The 23763-nt window shown below is 34.2% G+C and overlaps 3 protein-coding genes across 3 annotated transcripts; all 3 read right to left on the reverse strand.

Annotated features, from left to right (window-relative positions):
• Positions 1-497: 497 nt before the first annotated feature.
• LOC113862820 (EEF1A lysine methyltransferase 2) lies at positions 498-5602 on the reverse strand. Its single transcript, XM_027496047.1, has 7 exons — positions 5226-5602; positions 4487-4612; positions 2774-2974; positions 2127-2223; positions 1589-1692; positions 1364-1415; positions 498-1069 (listed from the first exon to the last, which is right to left on the reverse strand). The coding sequence occupies exons 1-7, from the start codon at positions 5447-5449 to the stop codon at positions 848-850; spliced, it is 1026 nt and encodes a 341-aa protein (XP_027351848.1). The 5' UTR covers positions 5450-5602; the 3' UTR covers positions 498-847.
• Positions 5603-6935: 1333 nt separating this feature from the next.
• On the reverse strand, positions 6936-19288 carry LOC113862594 (DNA ligase 6). The gene is made up of 19 exons (XM_027495671.1): positions 17011-19288; positions 16763-16880; positions 16549-16630; positions 16130-16232; positions 15936-16032; positions 15554-15656; positions 14856-14984; positions 13706-13753; positions 13164-13261; positions 12946-13011; positions 11904-12063; positions 11698-11805; positions 10872-10921; positions 10399-10433; positions 10217-10278; positions 9976-10137; positions 9786-9874; positions 8331-8430; positions 6936-7532 (listed from the first exon to the last, which is right to left on the reverse strand). Exons 1-19 carry the CDS (start codon positions 19286-19288, stop codon positions 7221-7223), a joined length of 4200 nt encoding a protein of 1399 aa, XP_027351472.1. The 3' UTR covers positions 6936-7220.
• A 1015-nt stretch (positions 19289-20303) lies between these two features.
• On the reverse strand, positions 20304-22646 carry LOC113863384. Its single transcript, XM_027496949.1, has 7 exons — positions 22605-22646; positions 22222-22413; positions 21939-21989; positions 21396-21631; positions 21033-21146; positions 20786-20845; positions 20304-20707 (listed from the first exon to the last, which is right to left on the reverse strand). Exons 2-7 carry the CDS (start codon positions 22394-22396, stop codon positions 20636-20638), a joined length of 708 nt encoding a protein of 235 aa, XP_027352750.1. The 5' UTR covers positions 22397-22413; positions 22605-22646; the 3' UTR covers positions 20304-20635.
• Positions 22647-23763: the final 1117 nt, after the last annotated feature.

Consider the following 23763-nt stretch of genomic DNA (forward strand, 5'->3'; position numbering starts at 1 on the left):
AACAGAACATTTTTACTATTTCAACCAATACTAAACTTTATTTAATCAACATTAAGTATAATAAAATCATATGAAGTGTTAAGGAATTTAAATTTGATATAAGACATATCATTCACATGCCACTTTAGAATGGTCACTTATGTCAGATTTAAATACAAACCACATCTCTATTAAGTAATGATATGAACTATTTACTAGGAGTTTAAATTTTATAAAAAAATTAAAAAAAATAATCAAAACTAAATTTAATCACATTAAAAAAAATTCAAGATAAAAATGTTTTATGAAAGACACAGACTAAAAAACCAAAAATAAAGGACCACATACAAAAAATGAGAACTAAGATTATGAGTATTCTTATTCATTTAATTTATATTTGAATCAATTTTTAGTTAAAATATTTTTAAAAATTCTTTAAGCATTAAATTTAAAAGCTAATTAAATAAAATTTTAAATATATAAAATAACATGTGCAATGCGTGTATGGGAGTGGGAAGAAATAGGAATCCTTGTTAGATAAGTCCTGCTAGGAAAGCGAAAGTATGGTCTAACATGGTAAAAGGATAAAATTCCATCTTGTTCATAAACTCTATTGTAATAAGAGTCACAAAAAATAAAGCTCTTCGGCACGCTGAACTGCTAGCTGTATTTCTCCCTAAACTACAAATGATTACACTATTCATCCAAAAGAAAGGAGGAAACTTCACTCCACATAAATCTTATAAAATATTTACGGTTCGACACGAATATAAGTAGGAACATGCATCTACCTATACGCACGCACGCACAACATCAAACCCAGTTGACCAATGACCTAAAATCAAGAGAGAGAAAATAAAAGGTGTTTTCATTTCCTAAGGAATGCCACGGTGGCAACACGCGAGCCAACGGATCCACCAAACATGAATGACGGATACGTGCGGACATGACTTACATAACGAAATAGGGGCTGCATCGATTCTTCATCCTTAGCTTCATCGAGTTCCTGGGCAGTAGCAATTTTTCTTTGGTTGAAACTTTCCACTTCTTGTACCAATTCATCCTTTGTGCTGTTACATGACGTGATCACCTTACAACAACAAGCAAGGAAAAAGTCCAAAAGGGGAATCATTATAAAGTAGAAGAGCTGCTGCAACTATACCATGAGCACAAGTAATAATTAACAGAAGAAATTATATCAAATAGTAATAGTAATAATAATAATAATAATAATAATAATGAATTCTTCAGTCATGAATAGGAGGACTCCCACTTTGTAATAGGCAGTTCATGCCACGACTAACAGGGTCCCTAGAACTTGGTAGTAAATTAAAACATGGGCCTATATTCTAAATCAGCTTTGAATAAATTTTAAAGTGCTTACTAGTATTCCACCAGGAGCAACCAGCCTCGAAACAGAATCCCAATACATCATTCTGAAGATAAAAATGCAACAACACAATTCCTCAGTACAATGCAAGCAGACGTTTTTATGGAGAACAAATCACTTAAGTGCAAAAGAAATGTGAAACATATGTTTATAAAGAAAAATAGCATCATTCCAATAAAACTAAGATAGAGCCACGGATAAGACAATATATTCTCTTACCTCTTCACAGGACCATCAGGATGCAATCCAATAGCATCTAGCGTCCCTTTATCCATGACAAGTTGAAACTCTTGTTCCAACTTTGTCTCAAGGACATCATCAACCTTAAAACAATTAAAGCCAATGTATTATGCATTGGACATGACAAGAATGCAAAGATAGAAATTCATGTGCACAAAATAGCGATGTCTAGAAACAACTTAAAGGTCAAAACTCAATGCAATTTGTCAAATACAACAAATTATTAATAATAATAAAAAAAAACACTAAGCAATCAACTGTTAGGTTCCTGGTTGTGTTGCATCAGATTTACTACCTAAGAAAAAATTGTGTAGCGACAGATTTACAAAAATTCTCTGATGATTATTACGTATCAACAGTGCAAAAGTATGTTTAGCATGCTAACTAAATAGTGTCACGCACTAGAATAACCTATCACCTTCGGGGGGGATACACAAGAAGGAAAGAGTTAAACAAAATTATGCATTGGACATGCACATGCTCATTCACACACAAAAACAAGATAACTTCAACATACCAAAAACTTGATGTTGGAAAATCCATCACGATTAGCAAGGCTTTGGGCAAGGCTAATGGCTCTTTCACTGTAATCAGTACCAGTTAAAGCAGAAAACCTGAAAAGATTCCAAGAGTTTGCTTAATGTATTTGCAGTAATACACCATAAATAAATGGAAATATCTCTTTTTCACTGCCAATATTCCTTCTTTTGCGAGAAATAAGATTTTATACATACATACATGAACTATGTATAAGATTTTATTTAATGACTTTTATATAGAAAATTCTCATCTTCAACTTCACTGGCATGCATGACCATGAGCTTATATTTATATTGTTTGATTTGATTCAAGTATTTAATTGAAGTTTCCATATATTTTATGAAATACTTGATTTTTATCATTTATTACGTTTGCCACACTGAAATATCATTCATGTGTACTTATGTCAACACATTATTTGGTACAAGCTAAGTAAGCCTAGCCTTTCAGTTTTCCAACAAATAGAAAGGGACACCAATACATTTTTGTGTAGTTAAGAGGGTAGAAGAAATTTAGAAAAGGGAAGAAAGACAATTGATTCTAGTTATTTAGAAATATAAATTCCTATTTATATTGACATACCATTTATTAGTAGAAAAATAAGGACAAAAGGTAAGACCATACCCTTGTTTAGCTAATTCTTGGAGAAGCAAACCATTGCCAGTCCCAATGTCTAGTACACTCCAACTAGACAAAAGTTTGTCACCTAGTTCACCACCTTCAGTTTTAACATCATCAACATGATTTGGTATGCGACCTTGAGAAATGTCAATGCACAAGGCTTTGGTCCAAGATGCAACTACTTCCATCACATCAACTCCAAACCTAAACATATGGAAAATAAAAGCAAAAAGAAAAGAAAATTAAACCCTTTGCTATAAAAACCCAAAGAATGTGTCACTCCCAACTATTGTCTATAGTGTCTACAGCATTCATCATTGTCTACAAGTAGATAAGTGCAAATAAATACCATAATCAATAAAAGGCAAAAAGAAGCTACTGTCCTTCACTAAAAAGAAGCACAAGAATAGAACCTCTGAATTAAAGGCTAGAAGGGAAAATATGAAGTATTGATCCCGACAAACAAATTTCTTACTCATATTCAGGGGAAGCAGAGAAACTCAAGGTATAAAATTATAAATTGATATAAGATAAGATTTCAAAATCATTTTCTTATCTTACAAAAGTTTCTACAATAAAATGTTCATCTGTCAGTTCTAACAAGGGAAAATTATTCTTATCACAGGGCTTTTCCCATAAAAATGTGACACAGAGATTGGCTCCTAACACGAATCAAAATGATGAGTAAAACTCACAAATCTTAATGTGAGCCATAAGTTCATACTTTCTTTCCCCAATCTGTTAGTATTGATTTAATGGATATTAAAGGTATGTTTAGATGATGTTACAATGATCAAAACTGTCAAAAATGTTTCTGGTCTAATGCTGTGATTGGATTGGCATGGGAGACTCCAGTTCATTTCATATTTGTGGCTCCCAAACGTGACTTTTTAGAGAAAAAATTGGTTGTTTTTAACCAAACATGATTTTCTTCCACTAAAGAAAAAAAAATGTACCTGTTGTGCACGGTGGAGATAAAAGTTTCCATTTTCCAATCATAAATCACTTCATTTCAAACTCACTTTTAACCAAAAACAATTATTTGCAAGATCATGTACATTCAATATAATGTTTGCAAACACTCACCCAAACACATACTAAGCAAAGTAAGACAGCCAAATTTAGATTTTGAAGTTTTATATAATCCCTTTTTTAACATTATGCTGAATAAATGAGTTTGCTTTATCTATTGAGACAGAAAATTAGAATGCATTGTACTCTAATCGAAGGTAAGTGTAATTCTGCTAGCAAGGTAAGAACAGATTATAGCATGCTTGGAAAACAAAATAAGCAATGAAGAAATGCTGATGTTAAATGAATTCATCAAGCACGAAGCCCAAATGTTTAGAAGTAAGAAGTTTCATCCAAACATTTGCCAATGTAAAATGATCAAATCATAAAAAGAAATTAATACTTTTTGCTTAGAAATGCCTGAGAAACTTAATTATTACCCATCATCAGGTATGGTTTTTGGTCAGTAATTGCGCCTGGTGACTGAAGATTATAGAAGTTTTGAATTTTCATATGTTTTCCCAAGCACAATTAGTAGTTGATTACACCTTTTCCGTAGAATAAAACAGAATACATGTAAACAATTGATGATCCAAAAATAGATTGAAAGAAGTATAATTCTTTACCACATAGAATCACAGTTAATCTCCACATCAAAGTCAAGTAGATCAATGAAGCACATTATGCAAACAAAATTTTACTTACCAAACTTCACCAGCATGACCGTGTTCACGAAAATTTGTAAGCTCATCTGTATATGTAGCATCCCAATAACTCTGAAATCCCAGCATTGATGTAACTGCTTCAGAATCAGGTTCGTCCTTGTCAGAACTGTACACACAAGAATGAACAAAGAATTAACAGTCAGCATTGGTAAATACAGCAGGACCAGAACGGCGTCATTCGTTCATTTAACTCATTTCCCAATCATACAAACACCCGTTCCCGACTGTAAATCATCAAAGAAAATTCCAAAATCCACATAGCTAGGATTCAGATCAGATCCATAGATCACCCAGCCAACATCAAATATAAACAACCTGCACTGCCATAAAATTTGGAAATGTCACCCACCTAACATTCCAGATCTTAACATTCTACTTCACCTCACTTCCTCCCCTTTCTCCTAACATTAAAACCCAAACCTAGGCATTTGGCTTGGACCTAAACAACGACTTTCACTTTCACTCTATGCACATTTGCGAACCTGCAATCACTTAGCATAAGAAAAACCGAGCGAGTGAAAATGCAATCAACGAATCAGAAATCAACTCCAGTATGCTTCACAAAGCAGCAATTCACAAAACACAAATTTCAATTCACTCGACACACTCTCGTATTCGTTAGCTTTACTCGTTCGAAGTGCACAGCAAGGTTAATAGACGGATAGCAAGGCGCGTGCGCGTGTCTGAGATAGAAAGAGAGAGGGAGAGAGAAACAGAACCTGTAATCGGAGGGGGCTCGGAGGTTGGCGTTGGAGAGAGCTTCGGCGGCGTCGGCATGGCGCTGGTCGTCGTCGAGAGTGCTGCCGTATTCGCTCTTGATGGACCAGGAGTCGGCCGCGATGGAGCGGTCATCGTCGGAGACCAGATCGGAGGCGGAGAGAGCGACCGCTCGCGATTGTTGGGAGACGTCGGAGTCCTCTGGCTGCAGGCGAATTCCGGCCATCGGAGAGGGAGAGGGAGAGGGAGAGAGAGAGTGGTAAGGTTGGTTTGGAATTGTGTGTGAGAGAGTGTAATCTCTTTCTATTAAATAATGATTTGGTTTGTTCGTGCTCACCTCTTACTACTACTACACATTACACACAACATAGCCTCCATTGTTTGTTTTGTCACGTAATCTTCGGGTACGGGTTATCGGGTCTGGGTCTTCTCTTATTCCTCATCGAATCCAATCTCACATGATTGCAAAGCGTGTCCATCTGTACTTTCTTCCCTCTTTTCCACTTTTTCTTTTACAACTACAGTTTTTAACTTTTCTTATAATTCATTAAAACTCACTTATCAATTGCACCTTCTAGTTTGAGTCATTTTATTTTTATTTTTATAATATAATATTTTTCTATAATGTAATAATAAAATTTAAACCTATAAGTGGTGTAAATTATCTAATTTTTTTACAGGTAACATACCGTGTCATTTTTTTTACATAATTTGTTTCAGTAACATTTTGCAATTGTGATTTGATGTTATACTAGCTTGAACTGTAACGTAAATAGGAACGAAACATTTTTGTCATGGAACAATCGCCGCTTGAAAGAAAAATTTTAATAAACCTTGGATGCAATGATCTTTGATTAATTGAGATTGTATAGGATTTGACATTATGAAACTGAGGATGCTTTGTTGTTATACCTTTAAAATTAAGTTTGGATTAGATCTTAAACAGATTTTTTGTTACTAATTCCTATTTTTATGAAACTAAATTTAAGTATTTAATTTGAGTGTTTTGGCATTATTTTACCCATTCCTCAAGGGTTAGTTTCTCATAATAGAAGTAAATATAGAATCTATTTAGTATAATATTTTGTACCTCTTAAACTCTTGGTGTGATTTACGAGACACTAACGTGATTTTTTTAAAAGAAAAAAAATGTTTGCCTTCTATCAACGGAGATAGAAAATGCGGAAACAAATAGAACTGTAATCAACTTAATAAATGCAAAAAAATCATAAAAATATTGATATTGAAAGATCAAACAAACTCAGGTTTGAATTTTATACATGCAAAAGAAGTTCATAAAAGGTAACTAACCCTAATACATCATCAACTTACCTCGAACAAAATGATTTCTCACAAAAGAGACCCATGATCCGCATAGTCCTGTCATTTGAAAACACTAACAAATACAAAAAGAAACAAGCCCCAATAATAGCATAGTATTAGTATTTTAATATTATCATGACTCGGAACTTGATGCCCAAACCATTCTTTATCACAAGATCCTTGTTCTCAGCAGCTGTTCATGATACCACCGGCATCTATGATATGGCAGCGAGGAGCAGAAAGGAACCGGAAGATACCTTTCATCCTCAAAAGCCTCAATCAGGACTTTTGATCGGTTATCTTCAACTGTAACATTGTTCATTCTTCGTAGGAATGGTAGCATTCCTAGGAATTACTGCACTCAGGAATTGCAATGATCCATCTGCACTCAAAAATAACATTTGCACCTCCTTTTCCATGTGGACCAGCAGGACAAACAACAGTAAAGACTAAAGTGGTCGCCATTTGTGATAAGGCTTGGCAAGTAGATTAATCAACGTATTAATATTAAAGCTATATATGGGAAGAATAAGTGCCATGTCATAAAGCTACATTTGTATGAGGCCTACAAGCCAATAGATTTTTCGTTAATAACTTCTACACTGTACATATAAACCATCAAAATCTTCAGTAAGCCGATACCTAGAAATCATTACCGTAAAACAAATCAATATTCAATCTTCAGCTGCAGGGACATCCATCTTCCTAGTCTGGGAATGAAACATTTCAACTATATCAGCAGCCGTGCTACATTCTTCTGGGTTTCTGTCTGAGACACAGCGAATAAATCTTGGAAATCTGATTGAGATACCACGAGACGGATGAACTAAACCAATGGCAGCATGATGAACTGGAGATACTGTAAAGTCTGCTCCCCTTATTTCCCAAACGAGTTGTGGACCAAACCACATGTCTGGTGCCTCTCCTGTATGATAATATGGTGGCTTTTTGGACAAGACTTTGTCCCCAGAGAAGAATTCTTTCATCTGCAGCACAATATCAATTTCCCGTCAGTGATGATAAAAGAATGTTGCCACCAAGTTAAGAACTTCAAAAAGGAAAAGAAAGCAGAAATAAGCACTTTGTACAACATCATTTAATGTAACATTTTCACAATGTTATGATAACCTGATTAGTTATAAGACTGAAGAGCAGTTTAGTCTTGTGTCCCCCACCCCCTCCCTTCTAGCCCACGTATGCTAAATGCAGCAAGTAGGCCATAGCAAATAGCTGGTAAATCTATAGAAGGCCTTTATAGATCAAATTATTTTAACAAGTTTTTAACATAATCATACAATTTTTAACTCACTCTGAACTGCAAAACTTTAATCAAGCTGACATAAAACGAGCTACTTCCCTCAACATTGCTCCCACAAAGTGTATTGCACCACGAAGGGCACCAAAAGATGATTACTCTGCTATACAAAGTACTTATTTGATTTTAAATATTCTCTTCAAGTAGCAACACATTGTCTACTCCACCCCAAAAAAATTGCTTTGGCATTCTTCATGGTCCAAAATGTTGTTTGGTGTCCTTGAGTGCTCTAATTTCCTAAATATGAATGACCAATGACTACTAATTTGTGAAGTCATCATAAAATGGTTAATTATCTATTATAATCTATGTAAGCAAAACTGACATAGATTTGGCATTGATTCTGTGTTCACGTTTCCAAGACAGGACTAGGGGAAAAAATTATTACAATGACATCCTTCAACTAAAGAGGAAAGAGTTAACAGGCATAGCCAAGAATATTTTAACGAAAAGTCGAAACTATTCATACCTCTATGTAAAATGAATCTGAGAATCCAGACATCACACGACATACACTTTGATACTCCTCAGTTTCAGGATTGAAACATGCCATAAGAAATGGACTATACCTGTAACAGTAAAAGATCCAGATAAACAAACAGTGCAGTAACTCACTTATCCAAAAAAGACCATTGACTGACACCACAGAAAAATGCATATTCCCTTTTCAGCCACTTCCTTTTCCATTTGTCTTGTCGTACGTTAACTTCTTTAGTGATCATATAAAGTGCATCAACCACTGATGCAAGATAATAAAACTTCATGATGTCACTTGACTTGCAAATTTTGATCACAATAATAGAGCATTGCCTATAATCTCTATCAGTAACTTTTGCAAGCTAAAGTGTTGCTTAGATTTTTGGGGAATTATACATGCTAACGCATCATAGTTATCAGTGTTATCCCTCTATATTTTCGTTTAGTTAGATACAACTACCGTTTGTTTGAGATGACACATAGCACAGATGTTTCACTATTGAATTCAAGAAATAAACACTGAATTCTAAATAAATGACAGAAATCATCTGGTTTTTAGGCTAGATTTGAGTCCAAACACAAGTTTTTCCCCTAACAAGGAGTTTCCTCCTTCAAAACACAAGAAATAACAATCTAACATCTTAATTGTCTTTTACAAGTCTGTAATACAAACTTATACACCACTATAATTGTTGCATTTTGACCTATAACTGCTTAATAACTTCCTAATATAGAATTATAACTGCCTCTTTCAGAACTTGACCATCATTTGCCTTAATTTTCAACACAAAAACAAATTACTGTCCATCTTTTGACTTTTATGCACTATCTTCATTTCAAATTATCATTCAGACCAGGTTACAATTAAAATTTATAAATTCAGAGCATGCACAATGAAATAAAGAATAATTTCTTATGATCAATGACAGTCAGGTCACAGAAAGTAACTGCTCAACACTCAAACCCTATCTCCAATGCACCAAATATATGTTTACTGTTAAGGTTCTTTACCCTAACTACTAAATTACAAGTTCCTATTCACCCAGCCCCTTCACTTCTACATCTACCACCCAATCTCCAATGCAAATTCCTTGTTAGGTCACAATGCTGGTTTGTTGGGTCAATCACACATTTGATCAAGCCCAGAACTAAATACAAGCCACACACAACAATTTTAATTGGTTGGAAGAAACTTTTTATATAGACACAATTCTTCAAATAGATTTCTTTCTTTCACAATTGGTGCCTTGCATGACATGGAATTGATAGGGATACAAAACCATTCTTTGGCCTCCACCTAACATAAGCATTTAGTTAGGAGAGTTGATCCTTGACAAAACTAATGTAGTAAAAATGTGAGATAAAATACTTCTAAGTCAATGCAAGTTCAATTGCAACATCTTAAATGATTTGAATAGACAGAAAAGATGTGAGAGGTAATAATTACCATCCAGCTTTCCTTCCATTTCCATGCCAAGCACCAATTGGTACTAAATCAAGAGTATCATTTAATCCTTCCACATAATCTCGCTTAACCTTCAAAATGAGTCCTTGGAGTTGGAACATTATAAACATTTAAAAACTGCTTTTGAGTGTCTCAAACAAAGTGACAAAAGTCTTGTAGAACAAGTACTAACCTTTAACCATTTATCAGAACGCTTTGATGGAGAATACCCAGCATCAACATCCAATGATTTCACCATAATTCCTTCACATGAAGAGTGAAATGCATCTTCCAAGAAAGCATTTACCTTAGCTAATGTGGCTTCACAGGTTATGCAAGCATCATCGGCTTCAATCTACATTTAAGTATTTATATATATAACTACATTAAATAGATTTCACTAGAAAATGATAATCATAAACTAAAGCACTTACTGTTGTTTCCTTTGCATATTCAAAATACCCAGGTTTCTCATCATAGAACAAATCCTTCAGGTCTGTGCAATTTCCAAGACATACAAAGGGATTAAAATGAAAGTGTAATTTCAAGTAACAGTAAATTTTTTTATAGCCAGAAAATGCAGAAGATTCACAATCTAAGATGACTAGAGGCATACACTTCCGTCTAAGGCGGAGAGGAAAACCCAATAACCTGCAAGCAGTACTTGAATGGGTCAGTACAGACTGTAATTGAAAAAAATAACAACTGCTTAAGGATAATCTGAGTGTCTTATATATTCTAAAACAAATCAACACTGCCTACGCAGACCTACTTTTCTTCTAACTTGAGATCCATATGCTTGATCATCATTGATTAATAGCACCATTGTGATATATAAGTAAAGAAAATGTCACAATTTTACCCTACATGGTTTTTATCATTCATGCACAAGATGGCATTAATTTCATCATCTTGTACACTATCCACCTATACTCCTCTATTATCAATATACTATCCTGTCTTATGCATTCAAGAGATCACTTGCTAACAGAATCATTTACATGTACTTCATGAGAATTTTAACCAAATTCACAATTATTAAAAAAAAAAAAAAAAAAACTTGAGTAAAAGCAGGTTTGAAATCATTACTGTTCTCCATTTGCGAACATGATGTCAAAGACAAAGATGCAAATATCCACCTGCATTGACAAAAGATATCGGGAACAAATTCAGAGTTCAACTGCAAACAGAGTTGAAGAAGAGATATAGAGAAGTATAAAGAAAGATAAGAAATACTACAACAGCAACAAATACAAAGGAACTAAACCACAAAGAAATTCCCTAGAGAAGAAAAATAGGGTAAAAAAAAAATATTAGCTCAACAGAGCTCTCCAACCTGTCTCAAATTTCTATGTTCTTGATAATTCAAAAAATGTTTTCACATACTAAAACCTTCAAATAAATAAGCCATTAGAACAGCGAAATTCATTAAACATTCCTATGATCATTAAAAGATTGGTTTTGATCTAAGTTAATTAAAACCTAAATTTAAATAACAACTGAGTTTGGCATCTCTTTGGGGTAAAGCACATGACCTTTGGATTTCATTGACTGACAAGTCATTGGGAAGCTTTGTCTCATTGATTTTCTTGGTTTTCTTTTGTTTTGTTCATTTGCTTAGGAGGTTTAGCCAACCTCACCAACTGAGATAAGGCTTGGTTTTTATTGTGTTTGCTTAGGTTAATACTCCCTTTCCCTTTGTATTTTTTATTTTTTGCCTTATTATATTTCTTCTTTTATCTAAAAGAAAAAATGACATATTATTGCCAACTTTATCCAGAAACCTTCAATCAAACTAAAAAGTCTCCAGCATAACAACTTTAGAATATAATTATGCTTGGTAATTTTCAATTAATGGCTTTATGGTTTAGGCATAATTAGTTTTCAGTTCATTTTAAGCATGCAAATGTCCAACCTTGATGCTCTTTGTAGTAATTAACGTATCTTTGCCACCTCTCCGGCGTGAAGATAGCTCCTGGAAAGACATAATCCTATATCCATTTTTTCTGTCAATACCAACAATCTGAAAGGTACAAGAACCAACAAATTAGGAGAGAATAACAGGAGCTTATTTAACAAATACAAATATAAAGAATTTTGTGGCATGAAAAGTTTATGTACTTCTGCATCCATTATGAAAGTTGATGCAACAGGCTTGGAGGATTCCTTAATTATGTCAATCAGATCAGGAAATCTTGAAGTTGATTCATCCCCATTTCTTGAATAAACACGAATTGATCCATCAACTAATTTGTGAATTTGAGCCCGCTGACCATCATACCTGGAATTACATTAAACTCAATTCAATTGATGTAAAAGAGAAATGCAATTCATCCTTGTACAAGAAAGACAAGGAATGCCAAAGAGAATCTCAATACTCAATAGAATCACCAAACTGAAAAATATTATTAATGGAATAAAAACAAGATCAAAATTTTGAATCTATCCAAGAAAATGTTCTAATAAGAAATTCAGAGTTAGAAAGAGTTTCACACAAAACTGAAATTGAAATGTTACAGTCCGGAAATGAAGCAATTTGAATTTTGACATTTCTTAAAACTTCATTTTTGTACTGCAATGCATGTAATCACTGCACTATGAGTATAACCATAGTTATTAACTAACATAAGTTTTCACTATATCATCAAATATGCCAGATTGAGCTACAACTATATCACAAATTCTTAAACTAAAATATTTCCTTAATTTAGATAGTTTCTACTTTCAAAACAAATGTTTTCTTCAATTATTGTTTTTTTTTTCTAATTTAGTCATCTCATGGAATTTTTAGGCAAAATATCAGTCTAGGAAGCTTAATAGCATGTGTTTTCATAAGAAGTTTATATAAACCTGACTGAGAAGACATGCACTACAACTGTACACAATTCATCAAACTAGATGCTCAATATAGCTTTTATTACATTCAAATTTGAGGCAATTAGAAGTGTAGATAAATTACTAAATTAAGACTAGCATTACTTTAACAAAAACTAACCGGCTGTGATCAAAACTTCATATCACCTATTAATATTACATATCCAACCAAGATTTTAAAATGACTACCTGCTACTCCATGTCCACTGTAGCAGGCATTGAGATGTCAAGAGAGATTTGAAGAGCATGAAGATAAAAGGAAAATAGATGATTAAAGAATAGGGCATACTTATATTCACATGTAAATGCTTTATTTTGAAATAGCTTCAATGCTTGGGGAATACCATTGGTGATCCTATGAAGAAAGGAAAATACAAAAGAAGAAAAGAAACCAGGGGTTGTTAACAAAGAATGTGAGGACTCCTGAAGTTAAAGAAAAATGTTCTACAAACTTGAAATTTAATCATCAACTACTAAAAAACGGATGATATAAGGAATAATATATACTTTGCAAGCATAGGCTTAATAGGGATTCCTGGAACCATTGATAAACTTGAAACTGAAAAATGAATGCCTTTGTTCATGAGGGATGGGACTAAGAGATCCTGCATACAGTATGACAATGAAAATTTTTTGCGTCAAGAGACTGCGTTATAGGGTCAAAATTATGAAGATTATCCTTCACAAGTTAGCATCAAAACGAACAAACATAACAAGAGAAAGTCAGAACAATTTAACATAAAAAAAAAAAGTTATTCAATATTCACACAAACTGCAACAGAAATTACTGATAATAGTCATCTACCCAAACTAGTGAGTGTCTCATATTAATCAATGCTGCTGAAGTACACCTATAACATTTATACTTTCTCACTTCCAGCAACAGCCATTCAGAAATGAAGAAACATTTACCACATGCCTTGCTATCTCCTACTATACTATGTGAGAGAGCAATGTAGATAGTAGACAAGAACCTAACAAATGCATAATGCAGGATTTCAATCACAAAGATGCAGGCAAGACTAACAATTCAAATATTCAATGCTTACCAAATTTGGAAGTATGTTGTATGCTTCAACAACTGCCATAGAAAGGACCTGCAAAGATGAGGAAAAATAATTACCAATAGATAGATATAAAAGGCTATTTCTTTTAGAACATTATTGGTGCATAAAACCAGCATCATAAAACTCGTGGATGTAACAAACTATCAATGTTATTCCAATTAAGCATTGCAGCCAAAAGAATAAATCCAAGAGCTTATTTTGGAAAATGGTTATAAGTCAGAAGACTTTAAAAAATTGAAGGGTAAACCTTCCACATTTGAGCCAACAAAAAAGATAGATAAATCAAAAGGAAAAAGGAATAAAGAATGCTAAGAATTGAAACCAAATATATAATCACTGACTCATTGAAGTTCCATAAAATTTGGAAACTACTGTACAATTGTTTTTCGTTGTTTAAGAGCTAGTTACACAAAAATAGATCTTTTTGTTCTTATAAATCAAGGTCTATCCTCTGAATTTGAGGGAATCTTTATTAGTTTTACAGGTGTAGGCAGGAATATAGAATATAAATGGTCTCATAAAGGTGCATTATTCATGCTGCTACTTGTTCAGAGCATAATGCTTGAATATTTAAGAAGTTTCTGCCATTGAATTTCCCACAGGACTCAAATTGATTGGGGACATTAATTGGGTGTCTAAGAATGCAGCTTGTCAAGCTAATGGTCATGGCAATGGCAGTCTCCTCTGGAATCGCATTATACAACTGATGTTCTTCCTATTTGATCACCTTGTATTTTCTTTTCCTTTATCTGAGGAGGATTTACAATCCTCTGTTCCTGCAATTTTTGCCCCTCTAATCTGATAGTATTCCTTTGCTAGATAAAACAGGGATTTCAAGAAATTACTAGATTGATGATGTGCATGTATGTTATTCATGCTTCTTTCTACACATATTCACTAATAACGTAATCAGTACTCTTATATATAAATTATTGCCTTTTTCATAGAGTAACAAAACCTATTATCCTATTAAATTAAAGCTCTTCTCTACATAGAAAAGGGCATGAGCATATGAAAAATAATTGTCGTGACAGAAAATAATATCAACCATTATAAGCAGACAGGGTGGTAAAATAGCACATCAGTACATAAACTTGGTCATAGCTAAAAAGCATATGGTCACAGAATGGACCTGAAGCTTCTCCTTCAGATTTTCTGCAGTCCATTCTTCAAACAAACTAGGGCAAGAATTCATAAGAACAGCATGAGCCAATGCAGGCAAAACAGTTCTAAGCATTGCCCCAATCCTTAGGTTCCTGACCTACACAAGAAGCCAAAGTGAAAACAAGGACACTAACATATAATGATAAAAATCTATTAAATGCATTTGAGCAGCACACTACCAGCCCCCATTATTATATACATACATTAAGAACAGTAAATCTTGAAACTCAATGTGTAGAGAGAAAAGACCGCACAATATAGTCAGATATGGCTATTGATGAACTAAATGAACCACATATAATGAAAGAAGTGTATAATAGAAGTATGACTTCGTAGTCTCCCTAAATTGTTTTTAATCTGAGAACATCCCCTTTCTATCTCATTATTGTGATCACAAAAACAAACATGTGACATCAGCATTGTAGCTAAAAATCATGAAATGCTCATCTGTTTTGAGATCAGACAAATCCAAATTCCTTAGAGTCTTCTTTCCACATACCCGATTGTAACTTGATAAATTTTATCTAAAATACAAGATAAATACCTAACAAGAAATGTGAACCCTTATGAAGCCTTATGGCATGAATTGACCTTGAAATGGGTCAACTCCCCACCATCACCAACAAATTTCTATGCACAAAAAAAGGGAAAAAATCAGATATTTACCAAGGTCCGAACAAGAAACTTTATCTCCTTCTCACGACAGGAACGCATGAGATGAACAATTATGCCTTTCTTCCGAATTGTGCTTCCATTGCCTGTTTGTACACTGAATACTGATGAACATTACATATGAGCATGGGGAGAAAAATAAAATAAAAAATAAAATAACTAAATTTCAAATAGAGACATTTGAATAATCTTTTAAATTATTATTCAAAGCAAATGACAAGTTTCCACATATAGGGTTCACCATAACAACATGAACCTAAGTCTAGTAACAACTCCAAATTAAACATTTTTGAAGAGCTGACTATTGAACAGGAAATTACATCCCTAGTAAGGTTATAAGCTACAATGAGAAACAGAATGGTTGTTAAGTTATTACCTTATCTTTTGTAATGCAGAGAAAACATCGTTAATTAGAAGTGGTGTAGGTGGTGCAAGCAACCTCTGTGTTTGACGACACTCTTGAGCAACATCACCTTTAATTATCACAGGTTATTCCATAGTTATTCAAAATCCTCATAGATTGAATAGCTTTAGTAAAACAGTCAAAAATTATGAGAACAATGATCCCACCAAGATCACCAAATTTGTTATAAATCTCCCTTATTTTCAATCGATTTGTTCCACATGCCTCTTCAAGTGCTGCAGTGACTAAACTTCCACCAATATTTAGTTCCTGCATTAATAGTAGCATAACACAAGGAACTTTCTTAATGCATAAAAAGTTAAGAACTCTAATTGCCATATGATAGACTCCCATACTCACTTAACAACCAGAAACAGCAATGTATGTTTGCAGATAAGTTTTTTCTTTTATCTATTCTAAGAAAAGTGATTGTTAAATTGGCCGCAGGATTTTACTGGCAAATTTTAAATTAGAACAAAGAAATCCTCTTCACCTCCACTGGACAAGAAAAATTTTGCAGACTGCAGTGCAGGGTGATTTTAAATTGTCAGAAACCCTAAATTGTCAAGACCAGAAATAAACTTGCCGTATTTTCATGGTCTGCTGCAATTTTGTTTGTGCACAGATACACAGCAGGAAGCACATCTGCGGGAGACAAGGCCAACAAACTGCAAAAGAAAAAATTGCATGCAGATAATGTTCCTAAATCAGCCAATTACAGGAAAAATGGTTTTATTATTTCCATATAAAGGAGGGAGTGGAATGGATAAAACAAAGAGAGTAAATAGTATCAAAGGAACCTTCTGAACATATTGCATAACAATGAAGTAGCTTTTATCTTTCCTTTCTCACCCTCAAGCAAGTTGAAGGTTCGTGCAAGATGTAAATATGGTGCAGGCTGTCCATCACTCCAACATGCTGCTCATTTATGCCAGTTGAATACACACTTTACAAGACAGATTGTGAAAATAGAGTAAATATAAAAAGTAAATACAGTAAGTAGTTCAACTTCTTAACCAACATATTTTGGGGAGAAATTAACACAAACCATGTTCTTTAGGGTTGTATTTCTCACAGGGTAGAGATAAATGAGTAGTATCTACATTATCTTTAAAGACTTTCTGCTCACAAATATCAGGTATAACTCTCACTTCCTCTGACACACATTTCTTCACTACGGGTCTATCAATTTCGCACTCCACTTGAACTGGTATTTCATTTTCACAAAGTTTATCAGAATTAGAGTAATACATGTCCAGTGCCTTATTGATATCTCCTTCGGTCTTCTCAATTACAGCAATGGCATATTTTTTTAATGATTCATCCCCATTTATTATTTGCATAAATTGATCAATCTCATTCTTGTACATTGTTCCAACATCAGTTGGCAACAAGTCTTCAACTTTAGAGCTTTGGTCAAGTTTGGGTCCAAAATTATCAGATTGAGTACCACCAGGCATGTCAGGAATTGCTTTACTGAAGAAACTTGTTATCGTGGACTGCTTTGAACCACTTGATTCAGATTTTGCTTTGACTTTGACTTTGACTTTTTTGTTTGGCTTACTGTCACTACTTCTCTTCCTTTTAGCAGGAGAAATGGGACTCGGTACTGTATGCCTCAAGTTATTTAATTTAGAATCTTGACTTGGAAAAACGTCAACATTTTTGTAAGTGTTGTTTGTATTAAGGCATGATTTTGAGAGCGAGTCAGGGTCATTTAATAAGCAGCACTTGGTTGTTGAATCAGAAGTTTGAAAGGTATTCACTTGCTCGTGAAATTCAGTTTCACGTTCATAGAAATTAGAAACAGCTTCAACGATATTGCTCCCTGAGATGCTGATAAGATCTAACACCTGGTTTCGGGTGACCCATGTGGGCAAACAACAACTAATTTCTTGAATGATTTTCTCTTTTTCTTCATCATTCAGCAAAGTGTGATCTTGCATGCAAGTTTCTCTCGTAAATGAGGACAAACTCTCAGCAACTTCTGGATTAATACTTTTATCACCTTCCGCTTCTGGTGGTTTGACTTCTTTCTCTGTGCATTGCTCCTGTTTCAGACCATCACTAACATCATTCTCAACCTTGAAATCCACTTCACCAGAGCCACCATGAAAACCCCTCAAGAACTCCTGCTTGTTGGCCGTCTCATCAACCAACCCCGCAAAATACTTCCTCATTTTGATAGCATGTTTACTGTCACTTTTCTCAACATCCAAACCCACGGTCGGAACAACATGCTTCGGTTTCAAAAATTTCACATACTCCCTGAGCTCATCATAATTCGAATGCTCACTATAAGGCACAAGATGAATCTGTAATGAATCCTTCGACTTAACCGCAAATCTGTTGCGCTTCACTTCATAGGTCCATCCAGTGGGAACAAAACCCACAACCTTGGAGTACCCTCTCTCAGTCATAATCTCCTTCATTCTCACAAAATTAGGCCTAAAGTAAGGCCAAGTCTCCCCCAACACATTCCACCCAACAACATGAATATTACTCTCCAATCCATCCACCGTAAACTCGCTGCTCTCCCCATACCCAAGAACCCTCAAAACCTCCATTTTCCTAGCATCCACATGTATCTTCCGCTTAAACCTCTTTGCAAGCTCGAGCAAAATCCTCTCCTTCCCAACAACATAAGTAGCAACAAGAAACAAAACCCTACCATCACACTCACGCTCAACCCTCTCCACAACACCGGCAACATAATCAACACTCTCATCTTGCGAAGGGAAAACAAACTTAGGATTACAATAGGTAGTGTCCAAAAACACAGCATCAGCACCAATAAAATGAGCAAGAGCGGGTTCCAAAATCATGGACTTACAAAACCTGAAATCGCCGGTGTGAACGTACCTGTGGAAGGTTCCATCGGCGCGGGGAACTTTGAAGAGGAATTGGACAGCGCCGGGGCAGTGATTGGCGTCAACGAGGGTGACATCGGAGCCGTCGATTATGAGAGGTTGACGGAGAGGGAGAGGGAAGACGAAGGGAGAAGGGACGTTGAGGATTTGGAGGAGGAGGCGAGCGGTGACGGGAGAACAGAAGATGATGCCGCGAGACCAGGTGGAGGAGAGGCCGGTATAGTGGTCGGAGTGGAAGTGGGAGAGGAAGTAGGAGAGGGAGTAGTCGCCGGCATGGCGGAATGCGTCGACGAGGAAGCGGGTTTTGGGGATGAGTTTGGAGTGGGGAAGGGAGGGAGGGAGTGGGGGGAAGGGCGAGGGTGCGGGAGAGGGCTGGGATTGGAGGGTTTGGACAGCGGTGAGGTACAACTGGGTGGAGTCTAGGGTTTGTTGTTGAGATTGGGAATGGGAATCCATTGATGGATGAGAGACATGAGGGTTCAGATTGGGAGAAGGAATTGGAATGAAAGGAGGAGCATTTTCGGATTCAGAATGGGAACTCAGAAATGAAGGGGTTAAATAGGTATGGTGTATGGCGCCAAAACTTATGAGTTTCGCCCTGGAGTGTTTTCCTTTCACCCTGGTGGAACTGCAAGGATAACACAGCCAATATTTACTTCTTCTTTTTTTCTTAACTTTAAATGTAATCAAACTTTGTTCATTTCAGTTCTTTTTATTTGCCTTTTGTTAGAATAAAGGATTAAAATAAAAATGTATAATCTTATGAAATAAAAAATTAAAATATATAATATATACAATCTCAATTATTAATGTGATGTTTTACTAATAACTTTAGAAGTTATCTTTGTAAATATTAACTTCTCTTTTACATCCTCTTTTTATTTATTTTTTTCCCTTTTATTTCACTTTCTTTGTCATCATACTTTTCTTTTCTTTTTCCTTTTTATCTCACTTTTTATACCCTAAAAATGAAACATTCACTTTCCATAAATTTTTTATTAATCATCAACTGATGACTTGATTATTCATTTTGAATACAAAAAAAAGAGAGTAAAGATCAATAATTTTTATAATTTTTAAAAAAATCATCATTTGTTATACACACATCTATTTTACCATAAATTTTATTTACAATTGTAATTCCTCAATTTTTCCATCAAAGTAGACTTTTTATTTAGAGAAACTAATCCTTAAAATGATGCCAAACGGATACACTTCAGAGGAAAAATACAGTTATAACTGTTAATTCAAACACCAATTATTGATATTTTAATTTCTTAGTTTGTTATTTTATCACAATAGAAATTGTTAACTCTTCAATCAATAATTATAATCACACTTTCTCTCTTAAAAACGCACCTTTTCGCTTCGTAGCAATCAAATCTCATTAAACAACTGATATTATTAAGCCAGATTTCTTTAACAATTTAAAGATATGATCGATCCTTCCTTACATCTTTTCACCAATTAAACAATGCCAATTTAACATCGATATATCATCTGAATAATTTTTACAATTTACATGGCAACTGTGAAGTTGGCTACGTGAATATGCTCAATAGAAAGAGAGAAAGAAAAAACTAAATCAAATGATCTGACATTGTAGGAAGAGGAGAGCAATATTGAACAATTCAAATGGGATGGAGAAAGAGGAAACTATCAAACAGAAGGGGAAGGATTACAGGGTTCAAAAGGTGCCATCTGGAGAGCATGTACCAGACTACACTGACTACGCACCCTAAGGCAATTGGTAGTAGTGGGAAAATTTGCTCCACGCAACGGTGAAAACTACACATTGAGTTCTCATTTCTTTCGCCTTCTCTTGGTTGGCCCCTTTGTTGATAGCTTTTTTCTTGTGTTAGCTTTGTCACTCTTCTGCCATTCAAAATATTTTAATAAACTTCAGAGCTCAATTTAAAATCTTGCTGATAGTTGATATACAAAGTTCTTTACCTTCTTTCTCAATCTCTTTTCATGCTGCTTCGGTCCTTTGTAATTCTTCTTTGCATTATCCTACAAAGTTTAGAAATGATTTAGTCATCCGTGCATCTCTAATTATATATTAGTTTCTTTTCGTCAATTCAATAATATGTAATCTTTTATTTGGCTGAGTAGAATGCAATTCAACTGAGCATGTAATTATAAATTAATTTATTCAATTCAATTCAGTAGGATGCAATTGAACTGTTGAAGAACCAACCTCAGTATCATTGGTTTGGATCTCTGAGACCTCTTGGTCCTCAATTTCCCCATCACTGTTAAGCATAGCCTTAAGTCTACCTTCAATAAGTAGTTTTTCGGATCGAGCATGTCTCTACAGTAATAGCAGTCATCATTAGATCAATACGAAGCTTTACACAATGACAAGTAAAATTTGATAGTTATCCTCTCCAAGTTGATCGACCATATTTTGGAGAGCTGTACACAATGCAATAAGTGTTTTCGTTTGTGAAGAATAATTAAGGTAGGAGTTTGTTGATTTCTCACTAAACTAAAGAACTGGCATAAGTAATAAAAGTCGGTGCTCAAGGATAATACGCCACCAGAAGAAAAAGCACATTACCTTTGACTGCAGATGATCCCGCAAGGTGTCCTCAGACAAACAAATAATCCGAGGACATATCCTGCACTTAAATACCGATTTGCATTTTAAGACATAGGATGGCATAGCTGATGGTAAGGATTTCTTTTCAGCCAAAACATTAGACTTTTCCAAATCAGATTGACTAGGTAACTCCCTGTTAATAAGAATTTGTCTTTCATTTATAGTTCCAGCATCATCTTCACTAGATAGCAGACCTGGTGTTACATCAATGTTAGTTCCAAGGAACAAAGCCGTACATGTTACAGAAATAGTGTCACATAAATAGCCAGTACAACAGATGCTCTTATCCCAGAAATAGACTATGTTGACTTTAAACCAAAAATAGCACATGGGATGCACAAATTGTATTTGACTAGGCTCCTTGTGTGTGTGTATTGAAAGAGTAAGGCTCTTTAACATTGATAGTGAAATAAGCACTAGAAATAATGAAATATTTTCAATTAAATACAAAATCTGCACCAAAGGACAAGCACTCAAGCAAACAATTCAAACAAACCGTACCTGCTGAGTTCACATTAACATCATTCGCAGAACTATCCTCACTTTCATACCCTGAATAGTGCCAAAATAATGGGAGAAATGTTAAAAAGTGATCAACAATAACAAATAACAAGCACCGTTATAATAAACACTCACTCCAGTTACTGTAATAGTAAATTCTCCATGATTCTATGAAAAAACTAACATAAGTTAATGCAACCCTATGTATCTAGTAAGTGCTAACATAACCGAAAACATTCCAGAGAAAAACATAATACAGTAACCAATATGTTAATGAACCAACCAGAAGACGTAGAGCCAACTTCATCATCATCCTGTTTCACTTCAACTATTTCATCATCCTCTGATTCTTCAGTAGATTCAGCTTCAACTTCAACCTCGGATTCTGAAGATGAAGACGACGCATTCGACGCATCACGATCACCGTGATCAAGCTTATAGAATCTCCTCTTTATCATTTCGTTACGAAATCCAACTGTAGCAACAAAACACGTGATTCCGGAAACAAAACTTCAAAACCGTTCAGGTCACAGTCACGCTGTGAACGAAGGTCATTCACGCTATAACAACACATGAATAACAAACACATGCAATTGTAGAGTAGATGAATGAATGAATGAAACTGCAGATGCTGGAAACAAGTAGTGACAGTGAGAGAGAGCTTACATGAACTTGTCAATGGCGCCGTCGAAGGGGAGAAGAGGCGGAGAGTGTCGTTGAACAAAAGGAAGGGATCCGAAAGTTTAAAACCGGGTTGGGTACGGATCATGGGCCTTGAGCTTTTTCTTCTTTGGGCCTGATAGATCCACCTCTGAAGATAGGCAATTATATTTTTAACTCAAAAACGTACTGTATTTACGGGGAAAAAAAAAGAACATTATATTTTTATTTTTATTTTTCTCTCTCAATATATACGATCTTAAACTATAAATAATAATATTTGTCTTAAATTTAAATATAAAATTTTATAGTCTTGTGAAATTTTATAATTTTTTTTATTTAATGTCTTATTTTTAATTTTTTCTAAACAAAGATACTTAGGCAATAAAAAACTAAAAAATATATTCAAAAAACTTATTTTATGCCACCATTTTTTTGTAATTGCTCAAGTTTTTCAATATGTTAAATTCGTTTTAAATTAAATTTTCAAATTTATTTGTAAATAATTTTCAATATTTTAAAGTAATATTTTAAACTTAATTTTAGAACATATTAAGAAAATTTTAAAAATAATTAAAAACCGACAAAAAAGAATTAAAAAGGTAATATTCCCATGAAACACTCCTTGGTTTCTGCGGTTCTACTTAATAATGATAATCGTGTTATTAATTGTGTGACATAATATAACAATATGGTAACACATTATTAAACATTCAATGAATTAAAATTAACTTTTTTAAAATATAAATATATTGGTAAAAATCAATTATAAAGGTACTAAGTAAAGAATAACGAAAATAACTCACTTCATTTGAATTACAGCATTGGATGATAACATCATAAAGCGATCTAATTATACTAAATTACAAAAGCTGTATTAGTGGAAGATAAATGTGATATTAAAGAAAGTTAAAACACTTATTACATATTACAAATGGGTGAAAAGACAAAGAGATACGTCTCTTCACATATTTTGGATACTAAGTAGGAAAATAATGTACAACAATCCACTTCGTTTCAATTACAGCATCAGATGATAATAAAATTATTGGACCCCTAATTATATTAAACTAAGAAATATGCACTATTTAGTGGATGATTACTGTAATATAAATAAACTTAATATCAAATGGGTGGAAAGACAAAGTGAATACATCTCTACCCA

This window comes from Abrus precatorius, unplaced genomic scaffold, assembly GCF_003935025.1.
Source record: "Abrus precatorius isolate BTA unplaced genomic scaffold, Abrus_2018 Scaffold3, whole genome shotgun sequence".
Classification (NCBI taxonomy): Eukaryota; Viridiplantae; Streptophyta; class Magnoliopsida; order Fabales; family Fabaceae; genus Abrus; species Abrus precatorius.